We start from the raw sequence: 20318 nt of genomic DNA, 5'->3' as shown, positions 1-20318 counted from the left end.
CTCAAGTGATTTTTGTCCCCAGTTCCACCCCAAACATTTTCGCTCGATAGTCGTGACAGCGCAGCTGACATGGCCAACCCACCACCAAACACTGGCGCAAATCACATGATTTGGTCCAAAAGTCCACGGTGACTCTCTGCTCAGCCCATCGCCACGGGCGGCCAGCAGAAACCGCGGCCCGACCCGGCGGACGCGGACCCTGACTGGAACCGCAACGACAAGCAAAACAGCCGCCGCACCAGCGCACGCACACGAACGCACCCACGAGTCCACGACCCACCTGCGGCGGGGGCCCCGAGTGGATGTGGACGGGAAGGCCGGAGGAGCCACCCGCAGAGAGCACAGGCGGCCGGCCGCGCCCCGCTCCTACCACCGCACCGCACCGCCACTTACCCCTCGTGCCGCCGCGCTGCCTTTTCCTCCCCGCGACCCTTTCGTCCTGCGCCTTGTCGCGCCCCCCGTCTCCGCTCTCCCCCTCCCCCTCCCCTTCCGCTCTCCAGTCCACCTCACGCTCACACTCCCTCAGCCGCCATCCTGCTGCCTTCCCTCCCCATCTTCCTTGCGGGGGCGGCAACCAGGCCAGGCGGCAGACTGACGCGGCGCACCTGCTCCCACTCCCGCTCCCACCGCGCCACCAAAATAAAGTAGCCGTTCGGGCGTCGCGTCGGCGAGCACAGCGCAGCGCAGCGGCTCGGCTGCATGAGGGGTCCGCTGCCGAGGCCGTGACGAGGAGGCGGAGGACGATGCCGCTGGTCAGGTTCGAGGTGCGGAATGAGGTGGGGCTGGGGGACCCCGGCCTCTACGGCGGCGGAGCTGGCTGCTGCCGGGACCGCCGCCGCCGTGGCGGGGAACAGGGGAGCCGCCGCCGCCGCCGCGGGGGAGGAGGAGCCCAAGGCGCTGCTCGAGGGCGTCGCCGTCGCGGGGTTCGTCGGGATCCTGCGCCAGCTCGGAGATCTCGCGGAGTAAGGCCCTGCTTCCTCGCTGCCTCGTCCTGCCCGGTTTATGCGCGCTTCGACCTGGCGGCCGTGCGCGTCTCTGTGGTCTGGTTCCCGTCTGGGATCTGCCGCGCTAAGTGCCTAGCGGCTTCTGGCGGGGATTTCGGCGCTGGTTGGGGTGTTTGGTTTTGGCCTCTGGATTGGAGTGGTATGAAGTAGTGGGATCTGCGGCATCTGCCGTTCAGGTGGTTGAATTCGCCTATGGCGAATGAGCGCAGCGCAGTGCTGTGCCCTAGGACTAGGAATTATTAGAGCAGTGTTTCTCTGTGCCGGTTATTGAAAATTGTGGCACTATCTGTGCCGGTTATTGAATGTCTTTTTGTAGCAGTGGCGGTTGTTCGGGTTTTGTGCTTTCTGAGATCTAGTGTTAGCACTGGGTTGGATAGTGCAATTCAGGTTTTTGGAGCGGCATATGGGATATCTGCTGGGATCATTCAGACGGTTTTTGGCCGCATTCGCTCGGTAGAGGTGGCATGCTTAGCTGAACTAGTGCTAATTGATTGTGTGTGTCGGGTATGACGTGGAGGTTTTAGGTAATATCTAGTCTTATCTTCGAATTTATTTATGTTTGTGGATAGTCTCTTTTTAATCTTATATGAAGCAACCAGTGATTTCCGAAAAGGCTCTGTTTTAGGTTGCTTAATGGCTGACTGGATGCATTTTGGCTGGCTTGATGTTCTTAAATGTTTGTCTCGAGGGTTCTTTGCTAATTTTGGCTGGAGAATCTCCATGGGTTCTGGTAATTGCCATTTCTTGCTAGGGAAAAACTGTTGCCACTCTGAGCTCTGAGGGGGTTGTTTTTGTCTGTTAATGCTTCTATCATTTTTTCCGTTGTATAAACGCTCTGCACAGTTTTAGTTACGCACCGTGTTTCTTGATATACTAATAATTTTTTTCATAAACAGTATTTGGTGAAATTGATGTGCTGCTTTGGTCATACCAGATTTGCAGCTGATGTTTTCCATGACCTACACGAGCAAGTTATAGCTACATCTGCTAGGGGTCGTAAGGTGCTGACTCGAGTACAGAACATTGAAGCAGCACTTCCATCTCTTGAAAAAGCTGTGAAGAACCAGAAGAGTCACATACATTTTGCCTATGTTCCAGGTAATTATTTATTTACTTCATCGATGTCTAAAAGTACCCTGATCATGAGAGTCCATCCTAGTAATTGAATGTCTCTCTTGTCCATCTTGAATTCTTTGATATCAAGATTATCTTGCAATCTTACTGAATTTACTGATAAAACACAGGCTCTGATTGGCACACTCAGCTTCAAATGAGCAAAATCACCTGCTAGCGAGTGATCTGCCTCGCTTTATGATGGATTCCTATGAAGAATGCCGAGATCCACCACGGCTTTACCTTCTCGATAAGTAAGTGCTGGAACTTTCCGTAATAAACATTTTTTGGTATCTAAAATTACTTCCTTCCAGATTTGATACTGCTGGCACGGGGGCTTGTGTAAAGAGATATTCTGATCCATCCTATTTCAAGAAAGAATGGGATATGACGAGAGCAGACAAAACTGCTAATCTACAAAGAGAAAAGAGATCGCAGAAAATTAAGGTTATATTCTTCATTCTCACTGTCTGAAGTTGATATCAGTGCTTAGTAATCTTTTTTCATGTTGGGAACTTGCCAAAAGACTTAATGGAGCTTATGAACTTATACAGAGAAAAGGATCACGACTGAGGGAGCCAAATCATGGGCAAGCCACATCTAGGCATAGGGGCACTGAATTTCAGCGATCACTTACTGCTGGCCAACTTGTTAACAGGTGTTGCACATTCCATACTTTAAGATACAATAATTGTGTATCCAGTTCATCTTCTGTGTCTATTCCCTTGTTATATTTGAATGGCACATCCAGAACCGCATTCTTAATAGTGTATTTTCCAGCAGGCAGTTTGCATCTCCCAGCAACGATGGTCAGAGCATCTCAGAGCATAGATCTACACCTGACGCAAGATCTAATCCTGACAATATGAGCAGATCTTCTTCTCTTAGTTCGAAGACACATCTGAGTTCAATAGAACAAGCTTTCGATGCAAAGCCTTCTGCAGTTCCTCATGAGAATGGCCATGGCAAGTCATTGGATACTAAGTTGCACAAGCCTGGTGGTCTGCCTTCGCGCGTACTACTTAATGGCAGCAACGTGGATGATCATAGTGACTATTTGAAGCAAGGTTCCCCGCCAGGTGATATGGTTGCTAGATCACCTTATGTTAAATGGGATGAAAAGGCTGCAATTATCATGTCTACAAGTTCTGTCTACTGTGACGATGTTGTTATGGATAAGGCTGAAGATGCAGAACCTATATGTATTAGCTCTGTGCAGAAAGAAACTGGCCATAAGGTAATGGATGCCTCGGAGCTGCAAGATGCCTTAGTTAAAAAGACAAAATCACTGTTAGTGCCATCAGTCTTGAACCACCATGATGCCATTCCAGGAGAAGCCGACAACTACATGGATGCACTTAATACACTTGAATCTGAGACAGAAACTGAATCTGAATTTCAAACTAAGAATCAAGGGGTGCCAGCACCTTCCTTCAATGCTGAAGCACCTCAAGTGGGGGCAATTGATAATATTGTTCCACAGCGTCCTGATTCCTATGTTGCTGATTTTACTGACACATGTCAAGAATCTGATATTCTTTGTACTTCAGAAAGGGCAATTGATTTTCCCAGTTTGTCAAATGCAGATTCTCTTGAGGTTTCACAACTAGAAGTTTCAGACTATACATCTGTAAGTCCCTATAAAGAGTCATCTGTCATCACTGATATCCATCAGAGTGGTGCAGAGGGTGCTCACGGAGATCCTTGTGAGATTATAGAGCCTCTGCAGGTCCATTCAGCCATACTTCCCAATGATGGATCCCCTGTTTGTAATGAAATACCCAAGAGTAAGCCAGACGATGATCTTGGGTACTTTCCCGAGATTCCTCAACCAGGTTTCTCCACCTGTATGGTGATTCCGTCCAATAAAGAGTCTGCTGTTGCCAACGAAAACCTTGAAAGTGATGCAGAAGGTGTTGGTGATCTTATTGATGGTACCGCAGATAATTTTGTATCCGGACCTAACATTGCCAACATGGTAGTTGATGAGGTGGGTTTCAAGATGGCACCTGCTGATAAAAGTTCACCTGGTGATCACTCCGATGACTCATGTGTTATTCCTGAAAGTAGGCCTCAGGATTCTGCTGGAAAGAGCCATGAGGGAGTAGGTGATTGTGGTGTGATTGGAGTGTCTAAATTATGTAGTGAGCCTCTTAACAAACCATCAGATAATATATGTGCAACTCAAGATGTTCCTACAAATACCTCTACTTTGTCTGCTGGTGCCAGTGAGGTGTCTAGTTCATGGAGTGAGCCTCTTAATGATCTAATGGAGAACAGATGTGCAACTCAAGGTGTTCCTGCAAATGCCTCTTCCACGTCTACTGTTGTACCATCTGTTAAACTCTGGACAAATGCTGGGCTCTTTGGGCTTGAACCATCTAAACCTCCAGTATTTGGTGCCCAAGATGGTCCAAGCGAGGATACTCCACCTGGTTTTAAAGAAGCTCAACCAGTCCATTCAACTGAATTCACAGAATTGCACTGTTCAAAGCCAACTGAATCAGCAGTTGTAGATGTTCCAAATGGAAACACATCAATTACCAGCAGTTTTGTGGAAAAGCTTGTTGGTATCCGTCCTGGTTCTGCAAACCTCAATAGCTCAGGGGCCAATCAATCAGCAGCCAGAATACCTGATCCAATTCATAGTCATACAGATGGGCACTCAGATTTTTCCTCATCCTTTGAGCACAATAACATGACTGGCAAGCATACTTCAATAAGTGAGCTTCTAGAATCTGAAGGAAGTGCTGAAACTGGCACTGAAATATACTCAATTGACATGAGGAATAACATGCATATGGTGTCTGCATCAAGTTTTTCAAGCATTGCACAAAGATTTCTTGCTAATACACTTCAGAGAAGAACTTCTTCCAAATATACTGATCTTCCTATGTCATCTGAGAGGGCGAATGCTGATACAAGTGCAAAAGATGAATCTACTCTAAATCCTGTTGTAGAACCAAGTGAAACGGAATTTGCAGAGGAAACTAAGTTTGAGAACAAAACAGAAAATGGAATGGATGGATTGACCAAATCATCAATCTTTTCCAGCCGCCATTACTCTGAGAAATCGTCTCCACCACTTGAGTACATGAAAATATCTTTTCACCCTATGAGTGCATTTGAGACGTCAAAGCTGAACCTAGATTTCTGTGATGGCAATCTTCATGAAATTTCTGATGATATGATGTTACCGACATTTCAGTTACTTTCAGAGTCTTCCATTCCACAGCCAGGCAGTGGTTCTGAGTCTGAAGATGACACTTTTGGTAGGTCATATAGTTATTCTTCATATGATGATCTGAGTCCGCGACTATATTCAAACTCTGAGGCGTGGGATCAAGAAGATGGAGTTGGACTGGAGGAACATGAGTTGTATGATGATTCAAATCAGATAGGATCCTCAGCAGCACCTTTATCTAGCTACATGGGATTCGATCAGATGAACTTATCTGGCATGAAGTCAGATATTTCACTTGCAAATGTTGGGGATCAGAATGTAATAGGCACTTTAGAATCCTGTACTGTTGAAGAACTTCCAAACTTTGACACATTGATGTCCAGAAGCGATGATCAAAATGGTGAAACCTCCATTCCACATAATCCGGTGAATTTACCACCAGATGAAGATCAGTTGCCACCACCACCTCCTCTCCCCCCAATGCAGTGGAGGATGACAAGACAAACAACTTCACTAGAAGAGGAAACATGCATTACAGCTAAAGATATGCTTAGGAAAACTTCAAGCCTACCACATATACACACCTCTGCCCAGGAAGAACACCTTCCTCCAACTGCACCACTGGATCTACACCTTCCTCCAACTGCATCACTGGATCTACAAGGGCATGCTAAGGAAGTGGTATGGACTGTTTATTTGGTTGACCCTGTTTGAATGCTTGCAGTAATAAATAATAACTGTTGTTATATTTCGTTAATGAAATTATCTACTTGGTATATGTAGGATGTCCAGAAAACTGGTGGAGTAAGAGAAATTACTAATCCTCCTAGTATCATTGATATAAAATCAAGTTTGCTTCAGCAGATCAGGGATAAGGTTTGTTCTGCTCTTTCAATTGAAAAAACCTATGTTATTCTTTATGATTTTATAGTGCTATTTTACTTTTACTATAAAAAAAGTACTCCCTCTGTTCCAAATTATAAGATGTTTTGGCTTTTCTAGATTCATTGATTTTACAACGTATCTAGACAGAAGTATATATCTAGATGCATAGCAAAATCTATGCATCTAGAAATGTCAAAACGTCTTATAATTTGTAACGGAGGGAGTAGCTTACAAGAAACAAATGTGGACCATCTTTGGATCTGAGATATCTCACTTTTTTTTTGTTGATAAAAGGATATTCATATAGCTGTTGAATTGACCCAAAAGGATAACAAAATGGAATGCTTACCGTGAATTTGATGAACTGTGATTCAAAAAAACTATCTGACCTACAACACTGTTTCTCACATGCTAACCATGTCCAGTACAGAATTCCTGTGGCCATTTATTTTGTCAACTAAAACAAATACAAGTCCCAGTGATGACCAGTTGATTCTTGAAGTTAGGAAGCTCATTACCAATTCATAGTTTCTGATCGTTGCATAACATTTATGATTATTTTATTCATTTTGCCTAATGATGAATTATCAGTCAGAGCAGCTGAAGCTTAATAATGGACATGAAAGGTCAAAAAAAGCAGTAGGTGGTGACATTAAAAGCTTGGATGAAAGGGAGGAGTTGCTTCAGCAAATCAGGAGCAAGGTAACTTGAATATGTAGATCGTTGTACTTGCTAACAGTCTGTTGAACTCTGTACCTCGAGATTTCTAGATTCTTGTTCATTCTTGTTTGGCTGTCGGCATGATATGATGCTCACCATATTTAAGAGCAGAAACCCTCCATGTAAGGCTTAACCAACTGGTCAATATGTTTGTGTTATGCAGACCTTCAATTTAAGAAGAACAGATGCATCTAAGACAGATGGCTCATCACAATCTACAGCCAATTCCAACGTTGTAGCAATTTTGGAGAAAGCAAATGCTATCCGGCAGGTTAGTATTGTGCTGATTTCCCTTCACACTACCTTTTGTGCTACTCTTTTGTTTCCTCATGATTTGTTCCATGTCATCAGGCTGTGGCCAGTGATGAGGGTGGCGATGATGATACATGGAGTGATATATGACCACCTAACTGCAGACGTGCATTGTAGTCTTTTCCTGTATATTCAAGCTATTACAAGATGATGAAGTGAGAAAATGTGAATAACATCTTTTTCTTCATTGTAATTAGATTTTGCAGGTCTCGTTCTGTACCTTTCTTAGTTCACATTAGTGTATTCTACCGTAGGTCTCTATGGCTGTGGAAATGGCGGAGCATTTCTCCATTATGTAAATGTGTCTTTATTATTTATTTATGATAGTGAGAACAGCTGATAAAATAAGCATACTAAGCTATCTTTTTATCATTGTATTAATTTTTTTTTAAAATGATAATAAGATGGAGCATGATGTTGCAAAAAGTTGTCCTTTTGGCTGCCATCAACAAGTGCAATAATTCTGAAGCGATAAGTCTCATCTGCATTACCTCTTCGTGGGGCTCCCCCGGCGGAGACTGACCCTACCACGGCCCACCGTTCAAAGGCTGTCCACGTTGGCAGCGGCAAAGGCGGTGGGCGAGATTACCGCGCCTGCAGCCACCGCCAGCGGCGTCGAGGAGCGGCAGCCCATCGACGCCCAGCTCCGGCAGCTTGCGCCGGACCCGGAGACGAAGGTGTCCTCCGCGGACGATCGCCTGGCGGACTACGAGACGCTCCTCGTTGCGCGCTTCTGGGACATCCTGCAGGGCCTGTGCACGGCAGCGACTTCAGACAAGTGGTACGCATACGTACACTACAACGAGACGGCCTCCTCCTACTCGCTCGTGGTGACGGCCACGAGATAGCCTACGTTGCGCGTAGGTCGTGGAGTGCCTGAGTCCGACATCGACGAGGCGATCCGGCGCTTGGTGGGCGGGCTCGGCAAGGCGCCCCGGGAGTTGTTCGACGCGCTCGGCAGCCAGACCATCGACCTCGTCCTCACTGCGCACCCCACGCAGTCCGTCAGGCTCAGGCGGTACGCACCCCATGCAGGTACCGTACGTACCCTTTCTACTGCCGACGACGACGAGCTGAGCTTCGCCTTCGCTGCGCTGCGCCTGATCAATGGCGGCGATCGAGCTCATCTTCTTCTTTGTACGTCGTTGTTGCGTCCAGGTCTCCAGGATTAGCTAGGAGCTGCCTCACACAGCTCTGCGTCGACGGCATCGCTGACAACGAGTGGCACGAGATCGCCGAATGTCCCTAGGCCAATGCAAGATGGAAAAGCTGCAAACTTTGCAGCGTACAGTGTTGGGCGACCGCGCCCTTTAGACGGTCTCCGATGGAGATACCCAAACGCAAAATCGGTGTCGTACAGGACTTTTGCGGAACCCATTTTGGGTCCGACGCCGGCAAAAACGCAAAAAAGCGTCGTCGAGGAGAGACGACGCAAAAATCTTGCGCCCGTGGTGGTGGGCGCCGCCGCGCCAGGGGAGGGGGCGCTCGCCCAGGGCCGCCGCCAGGGGGCGCGCTCGCTGTAGCGCCGCCGGCCGAGGAAGGGGCTTCGGCGTGGCGGGCCCTCGGCTGCTAGCTGCGCTCGGCTCCGGTGCGAGGGCAGAGCGGATTCAGAGAGAGAGAGCGGGGAAGAAAGGGCGGAACAGAGGGAGAGCAGAGCTCGACGACTAGCAGCAGCCCTGGTGGTGCCCGGCTCCGACGACTGTTGATGGCGAGCGCGGGTGGTGCTCGGGCACCGAGCGTCGGCGGCGGTCGCGGATGGCGGCGCTCGGTGGCGCGGCTCCAGCGATGCTCGGCCCCAGCGGCGTCTGGCCGTGGCGGTTGCTGTGGCGACGGCGGTCGCAGGCCGGGTCGGGACTCCGGCGCGGCGGACTGCAAGCGACGCGCGGCGGCGCTTCCGGGCGCGGGCTGGCCGGGCGGACAGCTCGGCTCCGGCAAGATGAGGCGACGGGAGCTTTTCTCGTTTGCGTCGGCTGTTGGAAAAAGTCATTTTTTGGGTCCATGACCCTTCACCGTGCGGTACCGAAAGCATGGTATGCCTGTCGTTTTTAGGTCCGATCTGTTGGAGACAGTCTTACCATCAGAGTTTTCGCATCTTGCCCCAACCTGTTGCGTGCGGTACCGAAAGCATGGTATGCCTGTCGTTTTTAGGTCCGATCGGATGAAGACAGTCTTACAATCAGAGTTTTCGCATCTTGCCCCAACCTGTTGCGTGCACAACACACTTCTCCTTTGACTGTTTTCAACGCCTTTCCTCCCTTCCTCCGCGTTCGTCAGCCATTGTTTTGAAATCGGGACTCCTCGAATCAAAATGAACCCATCGCCACATTTCGGGCTTGTTTAGTTTCGTCCCTTATTTACTCCCTTTTTATATCAGATGTTTGACACATAATATAGATTTAAAAAATAACTAATTACATAAATTGCGATTAATTTACGAGATGAATTTTTTAAACTTAATTCGCCCATGATTTGACAGTATGATGCTACAGTAAATATACGTTAATGATAGCTTAATTAGGCTTAATAAATTCGTTACGTGGATTACCGATGATTTCCGTAATTTATTTTATTATTACCGTCTAACCTTTCCACGCCTCATGTGACGACCGATGTCGTACCGCGCCGCATCTAGTCCGCATCTGCAGCCCTATCCCGCTTGCGCATCTTCAGGCATGAGAGGGGGTGCTAAGAGGTTGAAAAAAGCACAGCCAAGGTCCGGCGAATCGGCTAGAAGCAGGGGTTTTGGTCAGCTCGATGGCACCGGCTTGCGCCCTATTCCAGAGGACGACGAGGTGTTATCTTGTTTTTTAATACCAATTTATTCTTGATCGATCTAGTACAAAGCATGCATACCAATACCACACCTATGGACATGGCGTCATTTTACAATCTGTCGATTGATACGGGGGGTTGTTTTAATGTGTGTATGTGCGCGCGCGGTGGTGTGTGTGTGTGGGTGTGGGTGGGGGGTGGGGCAGCAACATCAGGCCGGTGGTGGTGGTGGTGTTGCGCTTCATTTTGCCGTTCGGAGGAGCTAATGAGTTTAGTAGATCTCTCGCTGGCTGGGATTTTTTTTGGTTTGTTCGACTGACGGATTGTGCCTACCCTGCTGCTTTACTTACCTTATATAAATTTTAGGTAGTGGGCCTATGCCCTGCAAAGACATCTTATGGATTTCTCGTTAAGACCAACAGAATGTACATCTATTCCGTCGAGGATTTTTTATGGGGTCGATGTATAGGTCCATGCATCCACATGTTCTCCTTTTATTTTTGCAATGGTCATTAGTGAGGTTACTATTTTTAGGTTATTTATGTGATTTGCTTTGGCCTCGCTGCAGGTTAACGGTTGTGGTGAAATGGATAATCCACGGTCTTATGGTGGATACTCTGCGTCCAGGTGCTGTGTTAGATTGATGCATGAAGTAGTTTCAAAGTTTGATCCTAAGAAGAGAGAGCTTGTGGAGTCCACAGGGTTTGGGGGCATGTTACATTTCCCGCCTATGAGGCAGATTAATAGGAAGTTTGCTATGTGGATTATGGGCTGTGTAGATGAGTCATCAGAAACAATAGTTATTGGTGATCACATCAGAATCAAGTTCACTAAAGATGATATTCGGACTGTCTTTGGTATACCGAGTTGCGGGAAGAGAGTGTTAGATAATCAGATATCTAGTCGTGACACAAAAGACAAGGTAATACAATAAAAGTTGTTCAGGAAATCATTGATCGTGCATATAGTGATCAAATGTCTAAGCAAGAAGAAGATGCTTTCAGGGTTGCATTTGATGTCTTTGCCGTATCCACGCTCTTGTCCCCGTCAGCAAAACATGATTATGCATCTATAGACTATTGGAACGCGCTGGAAGATCCCAGTTCAATTAGCAAATATGACTGGTCCGAATTTGTAATGACCAGGTTGTTGGATGCAGTGACTAAGCTGAAGCAAGATGTTTCAAGTAGTATAAAATCCCCAATCATCACTGGTTGCTCATTGTTCTTACAGGTATTTCCATTTTTTTCTACCACTTTTTATAGTAGCTGCATTTGTATGGTTGGTAGGTTTTCTTAAAGATATATGTTGTTTCAATTTGCTCAGGTATTATATCTAGACAGTATTGATCCTGATGTGTTGTCCATGAAACACAACTCATTTCCTAGAATAAGGGACTTCTCGTATGATAGGATGCGTCTCATGATTGCAGCCGAACAGAATTGTGCCAGGGGCAATGACAATACTCGTGATTGCAAGGTTCTCTTCAGCACTATTCTTTTTTTATGACTTTGTTCATACTATTTATTCCTTCATAGACGTTTCAGTTGCTTTTTGAATCAAAGAGACAATGGAACACACATGATTGATTGTGTTACTAATCCTGATTTTTTTCCATGATGCCAGATCAGGGATGCAGTGGACTGTCGCTATCATTGGGCTGCACAACCAGAAAGAGATGGGTCCCGGAGCGGATGTTTGCTAGCTATTTGGGAGAGTTCAGTCGCCATGGCTCATCTGTTAAAGATCCCCATGGAGGTATTGCCATATTGTATTGTACTCAACTTTTTATTTAATTTCACTGCTACTCAAGTCCACTCCTATCTAGTTTCCCCTTCTTGTAGTCTTTGTCCTAGCACTTATACACCTGATTTTGCATACTCAGATACAATACTATATTTGTGCTTACTATTATCTTATTATGTTGAAATATTAATATGTACACGATCACCACCCAATCAGGCTGCCGGCTCTTTGTTCATTGCTGCAGCAGACTTCCAGGATCAGATAAATTCTGGTCTGCGTGTATCCGAACCTATCGAGTTCATGTCTGTTCTCGTATCTATCATGCTGCCGTACACTAACGGATTTAACTACCAATTTAGTATTGACGATGATGACAACAAGGCAGGTTAGTGTTATCACTTGCAAATATTTGTGACAATTATTGCCTTCTCCATTACGCATAACACTTTCTGAATCCACTTGTATATTTTTTCCACACAGTAAAAAGCAATGCTATGTGCAACTCCACATTCTTATATAAACATAGTACTGAATGTGAACAACTTTTTTAATTTTATTTTTAATAATTTTTCAATGACACGTCATGATGATGTTTTGATATTCTTTTCATCTATTTTGTTCAGCTGAAGCAGGTCTAGCAAAATTTCCATCTACACTTTCAAATGGTCTTTAGACATTTATTGGTTCCCATTCGAAATAGGACCAGACACTGTGGCAAGGGGAAGAGATATCATTACTATAAGGGTTGTGGTCATGACTCCAATGTTTCACCGATTATGTGCAACAATTCGTTTGAGGCATCTACTTGTGAACAAGGCAGCCAAATGTTCCAACACACAAGTATTGGGGATTCCGAGCAAAGGTCCTTTAATTGTATTTCATCTTCCCTTGATGGCATATCACACAACCTTAATGTCGATCTACGCGTAGCAACCGAGATTAAGCAGTTCTATGCTTGGGTCAGAAGCGTTAAGTTGTCTTCAGGGATTGACCTTAATGCCTTTGACTGGGAAAATAGGCATGCATCTAGTGCTTGTGTAGTATCACCGCCAAGCACATGTACCGAACCCCGAACCCCATGGGAACTTGGATATTCATGGGCTATTAACGAGGGTAATATCTCTACGACTCTCGAGAACCTATATTGTGTTAGAGATGATGAATGGTATGGCTCACTGCATAATCAATCCCTTTGATCAATTTTTGCACTTTTATCTACTTGTTGCAATTTTATCAACCTATTGCAATTTGATCTATTGCATTTCATATTCTCGCCCTATATCCTTTTATGCAGGCCATTCATTAGACACATGACCCCAAGTACATAAGTGTGTCTGCTAGGGCTGCTAGTTCGCAATTACTAGGGAAATCTGAAATCGAAATGGATCTTTTTGATGCGATTATTCGGCGGATCAAACAGGATGATGATGTATTGTACTCATCCGTCGCTAATCTGAGATGGAGACATTTCTTTGAGTCTGATTTAATGGTATATGACTTGAACACCTGTCATAATTTATTTTCACTACATCAAATGTATTCAACATGTTATGTATTCTTTTCCAATTTGCACCACCCCTACCCCTCCCCTCTTTTCTATTGTGAATGTCTTGTGGGCTAAATACCTTTTTCCTTTTTATTTTTTTGTTACTGTGTTCGTAGTATGGATACACAACTACATTATTTTCTTTTCATTCCCAACACTGTTGTTTTGATTCACATATAACATTATTTTTGCCAGGCGTTGATCACAGCTGGCGCGTTGGATCTGACTGAGAGCAAGTTGCGTGAACAGCTCGTGGGTAGTTACATCCCATATGACCTAACCAAGTGCAAGCTTACTATACATACATGTGTTCACTTTTTGCTTGTCAATCACTACTGGATTAAGGCGCTTTGCCGGGTGCCGAATGCACCCGGCAAAGGCTACTTTGCACTCGGCAAAGCCTTTGCCGGGTGCAGCACTCGGCAAAGAGCCTCCGGCAAAAAATTAGTCGGCAAAGATTTCTTTGCCGGGTGCTTTTTATCGGGCACCCGGCAAAGACTTTGCCGAGTGCAAACCCGGCACCCGGCAAAGAAAAGTGGTCATTACGGCGCCGGCTCCGTCATCCCTTGCTTTGCCGGGTGCCATGTCAGAGGCACCCGGCAAAGATTTTTTTAATTTTTTTTTCAATTTTTCTTTGCCGGGTGCCGTGCCGGGAGGCACCCGACAAAGATTTTTATTTATTTTTTTATAATTTCTTTGCCGGGTGTCGCACCGCGGGGGCACCCGGCAAAGAGTTTTTTATTTTTTTTCGTAATTTCTTTGCCGGGTGCCAGGTCATGGGGCACCCGGCAAAGAATTTTTTTTTGAAAAAAACTTTGCCGGGTGCCTTGGCCCTGGCACTCGGCAAAGCTGGGAATTCCTTTCAGAATTCCCAGCTTTGCCGAGTGCCAGGGCCGGAATTCCCAGCTTTGCCGAGTGCCAGGGCCAGGGCACCCGGCAAAGCCTCAAAAATTAATTTTTTTATTTTGTTTTTTGATTCTATAATCACAAACACAGCATATAAAAGATATATATCACATCTGAAGCATCACAAAGACAATATAGCATATATATATCACATCTATCTCATCACAAACTCAATCCCACACATATATATCACATCGCGAATACAATACCTCACATACACGACATCACAAATATAATAGGTCCAATTACCATCGAAACAAGTCGATAGTGGATCACAGTGCATCACATGTCCATCAAGCGGTGAAAAAGAGATACAAACTAAAGGTGGGGAGGAAACTGAGTGCCTGGTGAAGGAAACTCGGCACCGCCTGCTTGCGCCTGAGATGGGTCATTCGAACCCGCCGACGGAGGCTGCATAAAGGACAAGAGATTCAGGCGCTTAGAGTGGGTCATCTAATGAAAGCACTAGTCGAAGCAATATGGATTCATACTCACTGGACTAGCTACAACTGGCGGCGGCGCTGGAGCGAACATCGGCACAGGTACACCGTTCACTTGCCCAAAGTTCTGCAGGAACATCGTAATCTCCGCCAGCTGCTTGGCCTATCTCTCCCGCTCGGCCCGCTCGGCTTGTCTTTCCCGCTCGGCCACCTCGGTCCTCGCCGCCAGGTCCCGCAGCTCCTGAGCCATCCTTTCGTTATCGGCCTGCAACATTTCAATCGAATGTTTTAGTAATGTAAAGGTAACTAAGTTATGTAAAGATCAATGTACGAAGAGTTAAACTGGACTAACCTGGAGTGCGTCGACCCGCTGCTGTGAAGGGGAAGGCCGTTGGCGTATGGCCGGGCCTCCGCTCAGGGTACTTGCTCAGATCTGGGAGAGGGAGGGAACAGAGCCGGACTCAAGGGTGCCATCGCCAAGCCAGTACCGCCCATGCTTCTTGCCCTGTCCGATCCTCATGACAGTCGTGCCATCAATGTCGTCGGTGCTCAGATCCCAGTCTGGCCCCTGGACCGACCTTGCGTCCGACGCGTAGGAGCTGATGCGGGTGTGGGCGCTCGGGTTGCTGTACGACTCGGGTGGGTCATCCGGGCTGAAGGTGACAACGGAAGTCACCTTTCCCTTGCGGGCCAGTCCATACGCCATGAACGTGGACAAAGGCTGGCCACCATGCGATGCCGACTGCGAGAAAGACAACAAGATTATTAGAAGTAACATGTAGAAGCGTCAGAATACTAAAAATGAATTCACGTACCCAAGCTTGCTTGTACGCGCCGAGGCTGCGGCTGCCTTGGTGGTGTGTGGGGCCTGTCGCCTGCAAAGCTCGCTCCCGGTGGGCTTCGTGTTCCTGGATATAACCCTCTGTGAACCACCTGTCCACGATCATCTCCCAGCAGTCGGCAAAGGACTCGCACCAGCATGGAATCATCTACATGTCATAAAGAATTTGAGATGTAAGACGACCAAATGAAAGCTACTTAATCTCAAAACGAATTAGTATTATTCTTCTTTATCTACCTCAATGTACTGTTCCCGGGTCAGAGGCATCTGTCTTGCCTGTGTCTTGCTGACTTTCTGACCAAGTCGCGTGGCGTAGTACTTGATGATGCAAGTGAGGCGCTCCTCGTAGTGCATGTCGCTGATGCGTTTCCTGGCACTTTTCACCAAGTTCTTCTCTGCCCTCTCCTCCTGTCCCTCTTCACACCTGAAAAAAGTCTGCAGACAAACACAATGTATCAATTCATTATGTCAAAAAGTGTCAAATGAATGCGATGTATTGATCAAAGTTGTGCGAACGAGACTTACCCAGAACTCTCTCCTGACCCACTCCTGCTTGTCTTCATAATCTGCGTCGGGGGCAGATTTGTAGTGGTCCCACGATTTGGCCGGCCCCACAGTCCCCTTGTGCGTGACAATGCCGGGGTAATAGTGCCTGCACACAAGCCCCAAGATGTGGTTGGGGTTGCGTGAGTCACCAGGTGACACAACCTCCCAGTGCCTGCACAAGTCATTAATAAACATTATTAGTTTCTCTGACAATTTTCAATAGGTTATATGAAGTAGCTGTGATTAAATCTAAAGTTAGTTACCTATCCCCCTAGGGGCGGATCACTGGGCGTAGGGGAGGAAGCGGAGGCCTAGGGAGTTTTGAGGGACCTCGCAAGTAGGGGCTAGCCGCAGCAGAGGCAGTGGAACTACTTCCGGCCTCGCCGCCCTCATGTGCCTCTCCCTCGCTGTCCGTCGCGCGAACCTCGTCCGTCGCCAGAACCTACTCGTCCTCCGAGGAGTCCATGGTACGGCGCTCCTCCGGCACGTCACGCGGCCTGACTAGAGGAGGCCGGCCCCTCCTGCTGTCGCTCCCGCTGCCGCTGCTTCTGGCCCTCTGCCTCCTCCCGTCCGATGCGTTCTCTCCGGCATCTGCGTCCTGACATGCTCTTTGGTACCTCGAGTTCACGTTCCTTGGCCCACTGCCGCCCGCAATCTTTGTTCAATCACCTGCAATTAAAAAGAAACAAACAAGACATCATTACATGTATTAGAAATAGATGCTAAGTAAATAAACAAAACACGATTACAAAATAACATAGTATTACATGTATTAGAAGTAATCATCATTATTGGGATTATCTGGATCATATGTCTCGTCATCACTATCAAAATTGTCCAAATAAACAAGACTGTCCGAAGGTTCAATGTTGCCTTCATCGTCATCATCTAAATGTAATCACTCAAGCATTTCTATGTCCTTGGCATTTTGCACCTCATCTCCTTCTTCCTCGTCATCAACTCTTTCATTGTCTACTTCCATTCCAATCGCCTCGGTTAAGTCTATCACCAACCTCTCTTGTAGCCCATCTTCTTGATAGAACTCTCCATCATGTGTGTTTGGGTTGAAGTTGTAATCTTCATCGTTTGGGACAGCTAGTCTACCATGTGGCGATACCTGGTGCACAATAGACCAACCCTGAAAAGGCAATAATAAACCTGCACGGCCTGATCCGCCACAATATATCAAGAGGAGCCATGTACTTTAGTTCTCTTTCCATGCACATGAAAGTATTGAAGTAGTACAACAACAATTACTACTAACCCTACAACTACTACTAACACTACTACTAACAACTACTTAACTACTAACAATGCTAATAGTAAGAACTACTTAACTATTAACAACTACTACTACTAACCACTACTACTTACTAACTACTACTATTTACTAACCCTACAACTAACACTACTAACTACTACAACTAACACTACAACTAAAACTACTAACTACTACTACTAACACTACAACTAACTACTACTAACACTACTAACTACTACTACTACTAACACTATAAGGGTAGGGCTTACCTTGGCGGCAAGAACGGTAAGAGCGAGGGCCGGCGACGACGGCAGGGATGACCGCAGCAGCGCGAGGATCAACGGCCGGTCGAAACGGCGCGGGGATCGACGGGCAGTCGGGTCGGCACCTTCCTCTTCTTCCTCCTCCCCCTTCTCTTTCTTCCTCTTCTTCCTCCTCCCCTTCTCTTTTTTCCTCTTCCTCCTCCCCCTTTTTTTTTCTTCTTCCTTCCTCCTCCCTTCTTCCACCTACCTCCTCTACTGTTGGCCGTCGGCGGGAGGAGCCCGGTGGCCAGACCACGGGCAGCTGGCCTCGTCGGGGACGGCCGGCGAGGTGGGGCCACGTGGCCGCCGCGGCCGGCGAGGCTGGGGCGCCGGGGCCAGGCAGGAGCGCCGGCCGAGCGTCGCTGGGGTCGTCGGGGCGGGGCCGCCGGATCCGGGCGGGAGCGCCGGCCGGCCGCCGGGGCGAGCGCAGCCGGGCGTGGGCGCGGCTCGCGCGGGCGCTGGGCCGCCGGTGCCGGCGCCGCGTGGTCGGCGGGACTGGGCGGCAGAGCAGCGAGGCGCGGGCGCGGGCGGCGGCTGCGGACCGCAGGCGCGGGGTCGGCCTGCTGGAATAGGATAGGGTTGGGACGGGCCGGCCTTTTTAGTCATGGGCCTTTGCCGGGTGCCAGGTGAGTTAGGCACCCGGCAAAGAAATTTTTTATTTTTTTTTAAATTTCTTTGCCGGGTGCCCCATGACCTGGCACCCGACAAAGGCTTCTTTGCCGGGTGCCCTGGGTGGCACCCGGCAAATTATTATTATTTTTTTGTTTTTTTTACCCCATTTTTTTGTGGGGACTTGCTACAGTAAATATATCCCTATTTCAAAATTTGGGACAATTATGAGTTTTTTAACTATATTTCCTTAATTTTTTCCGTTTCATTGAATTTTTCCGACTATTCCAAATTTGAACTGCAAGTACATGAAATAATGGAATTTCGTCATTCAAAAAATAGTATTCATGATATTTAGGCTATGTCGAGGCCGTATGCAGGAAGTGGCATGAAATGTCGCGCATCATGTTGTCGTAACATGACGATGTACTCGCGGGGGAAGTTTATTTAAATTATATAAAATCCAAACGATGTCCGAAAATCACAAAACTTGTCGATGTGTCTTGTTATCACATGTGGAGATGTCTGGGTTTTAGGCAGCTGACGTCGCAACTTGCTCGAAACTTTCTCAATTTTTTACCAGGGCCTCCACATGTGATAACAAGACACATCGACAAGTTTCGTGATTTTCGGACATCGTTTGGATTTTATATAATTTAAATAAACTTCCCCCGCGAGTACATCGTCATGTTATGACAACATGATGCGCGACATTTCATGCCACTTCCTGCATACGGCCTCGACATAGCCTAAATATCATGAATACTATTTTTTGAATGACGAAATTCCATTATTTCATGTACCTGCAGTTCAAATTTGGAATAGTCGGAAAAATTCAATGAAACGGAAAAAATTAAGGAAATATAGTTAAAAAACTCATAATTGTCCCAAATTTTGAAATAGGGATATATTTACTGTAGCAAGTCCCCACAAAAAAAAGGGGTAAAAAAACAAAATAATAATAATAATTTGCCGGGTGCCACCCAGGGCACCCGGCAAAGAAGCCTTTGTCGGGTGCCAGGTCATGGGGCACCCGGCAAAGAAATTAAAAATAAAAATAAAAAAAATTCTTTGCCGGGTGCCTAACGGCGTGGCACCCGGCAAAGGCTGACGGCCGCGGGCCGCCGTCAAGCCGGCCACCTTTGCCGGCGGCCATATTTTGCCGAGTGGCCGGCACCCCGGCAAAGACCAATTTTTTGCCGACGGCTGGAATTTGCCGAGTGCCCGGCACCCGGCAAAGGCTGCTTTGCCGGAGGCCTTTCTTTGCCGGGTGTCGCCAGGCCTGGCACTCGGCAAAGAATTCCTTTGCCGGGTGCCTGATAAAAAGCACCCGGCAAATTTTTTTGCTCCCGGCAAATCAGCCGTTTCCTGTTGTGAATTGTTAGTTTCACATTATCTCAACTTGCATGCACTGAAATCAGAATCGTGTATTGCGCATAACAGTTGTTTTTCCCCACGCTACTCCAACAACGATGGGTCTGCTATGCCTGGCGTTTGCATGACAATGTCATATCTGTATTTGATCTGAGCTATGGTGTCCCAGTGCCCGACAGCAGGGTTGACACACATGAACGAGTATGCTATATGCCAAGATAGCTATGCATACAGTTGTTGGTAAAATGTTTCATGGTTGGCAATATGCCTGGACATCCGCCGCTATGCGAATTTTATCATGGTCGGACACAGCTTTAGCTGGGTGAGTGTGTTAGGAAGATCTTTATATTATGGACTGTCTCATTTTTAAAGAACATTGTTGTCTTACCGGATCTGCTTATTTGAAAACTATGCAGGTGGAATAGAACCGGTCTTTTATGCTCCCTTTTTTGCTGCTGTTTTGATGGTGTTGACCTCAATCCAAAACTCGAATCGGTAAGATCTGGTAGCTTCAACCTTCAAGTCATTTTGGCCATTAAACCTACATTACCTCCCCTTAGTATCTTGCAAGTTTATTTGGATCCCAATATGAATGCTTTTAGTATCGGTCAGTATCTTGTACTCAGGAGGCTTCTCTTTTTCTGTTCTATTGCAGGTCGACTTCGATGCAATCGCTTCTAAGCTGACCACTGATATCGTACAACTTAAGGGAAATGAGAAGAGTTGTCTGCAGTTTGGACATCTTTGGCTTCAGTGT

The 20318-nt window shown here is 46.9% G+C and overlaps 2 protein-coding genes and 1 pseudogene across 4 annotated transcripts; 2 read left to right on the top strand and 1 right to left on the bottom strand.

The window, feature by feature from the left end:
• Positions 1-434: 434 nt before the first annotated feature.
• On the top strand, positions 435-7644 carry LOC136531126 (SCAR-like protein 2). Its single transcript, XM_066523842.1, is given in 12 exon segments — positions 435-824; positions 826-962; positions 1939-2102; positions 2249-2269; positions 2272-2371; positions 2432-2564; positions 2672-2775; positions 2901-5982; positions 6085-6177; positions 6778-6888; positions 7070-7177; positions 7258-7644. Coding segments are annotated over 12 exon segments (4185 nt in total). The 5' UTR covers positions 435-743; the 3' UTR covers positions 7309-7644.
• A 2210-nt stretch (positions 7645-9854) lies between these two features.
• On the top strand, positions 9855-20315 carry LOC136531125 (uncharacterized). Of its 3 annotated transcripts, XM_066523840.1 has the most exons (11): positions 9855-10010; positions 10559-11223; positions 11317-11469; positions 11617-11748; positions 11953-12121; positions 12360-12901; positions 13031-13225; positions 13478-13534; positions 19631-19883; positions 19978-20056; positions 20217-20315. In XM_066523840.1, the coding sequence occupies exons 2-6, from the start codon at positions 10966-10968 to the stop codon at positions 12407-12409; spliced, it is 762 nt and encodes a 253-aa protein (XP_066379937.1). In that variant the 5' UTR covers positions 9855-10010; positions 10559-10965; the 3' UTR covers positions 12410-12901; positions 13031-13225; positions 13478-13534; positions 19631-19883; positions 19978-20056; positions 20217-20315. The 3 variants fall into 3 exon arrangements, with proteins under 3 accessions (XP_066379937.1, XP_066379938.1, XP_066379936.1); XM_066523841.1 differs by lacking the exons at positions 19631-19883; positions 19978-20056; positions 20217-20315 and having other exon boundaries at positions 10559-10912; positions 10995-11223; positions 13478-13704; XM_066523839.1 differs by lacking the exons at positions 19631-19883; positions 19978-20056; positions 20217-20315 and having other exon boundaries at positions 13478-13704.
• On the bottom strand, positions 14444-15560 carry LOC136531122 (uncharacterized; annotated as a pseudogene).
• Positions 20316-20318: the final 3 nt, after the last annotated feature.

This window comes from Miscanthus floridulus, unplaced genomic scaffold, assembly GCF_019320115.1.
Source record: "Miscanthus floridulus cultivar M001 unplaced genomic scaffold, ASM1932011v1 fs_28, whole genome shotgun sequence".
Classification (NCBI taxonomy): domain Eukaryota; kingdom Viridiplantae; phylum Streptophyta; class Magnoliopsida; order Poales; family Poaceae; genus Miscanthus; species Miscanthus floridulus.
This window is presented reverse-complemented; position numbering and strand designations above follow the sequence as displayed.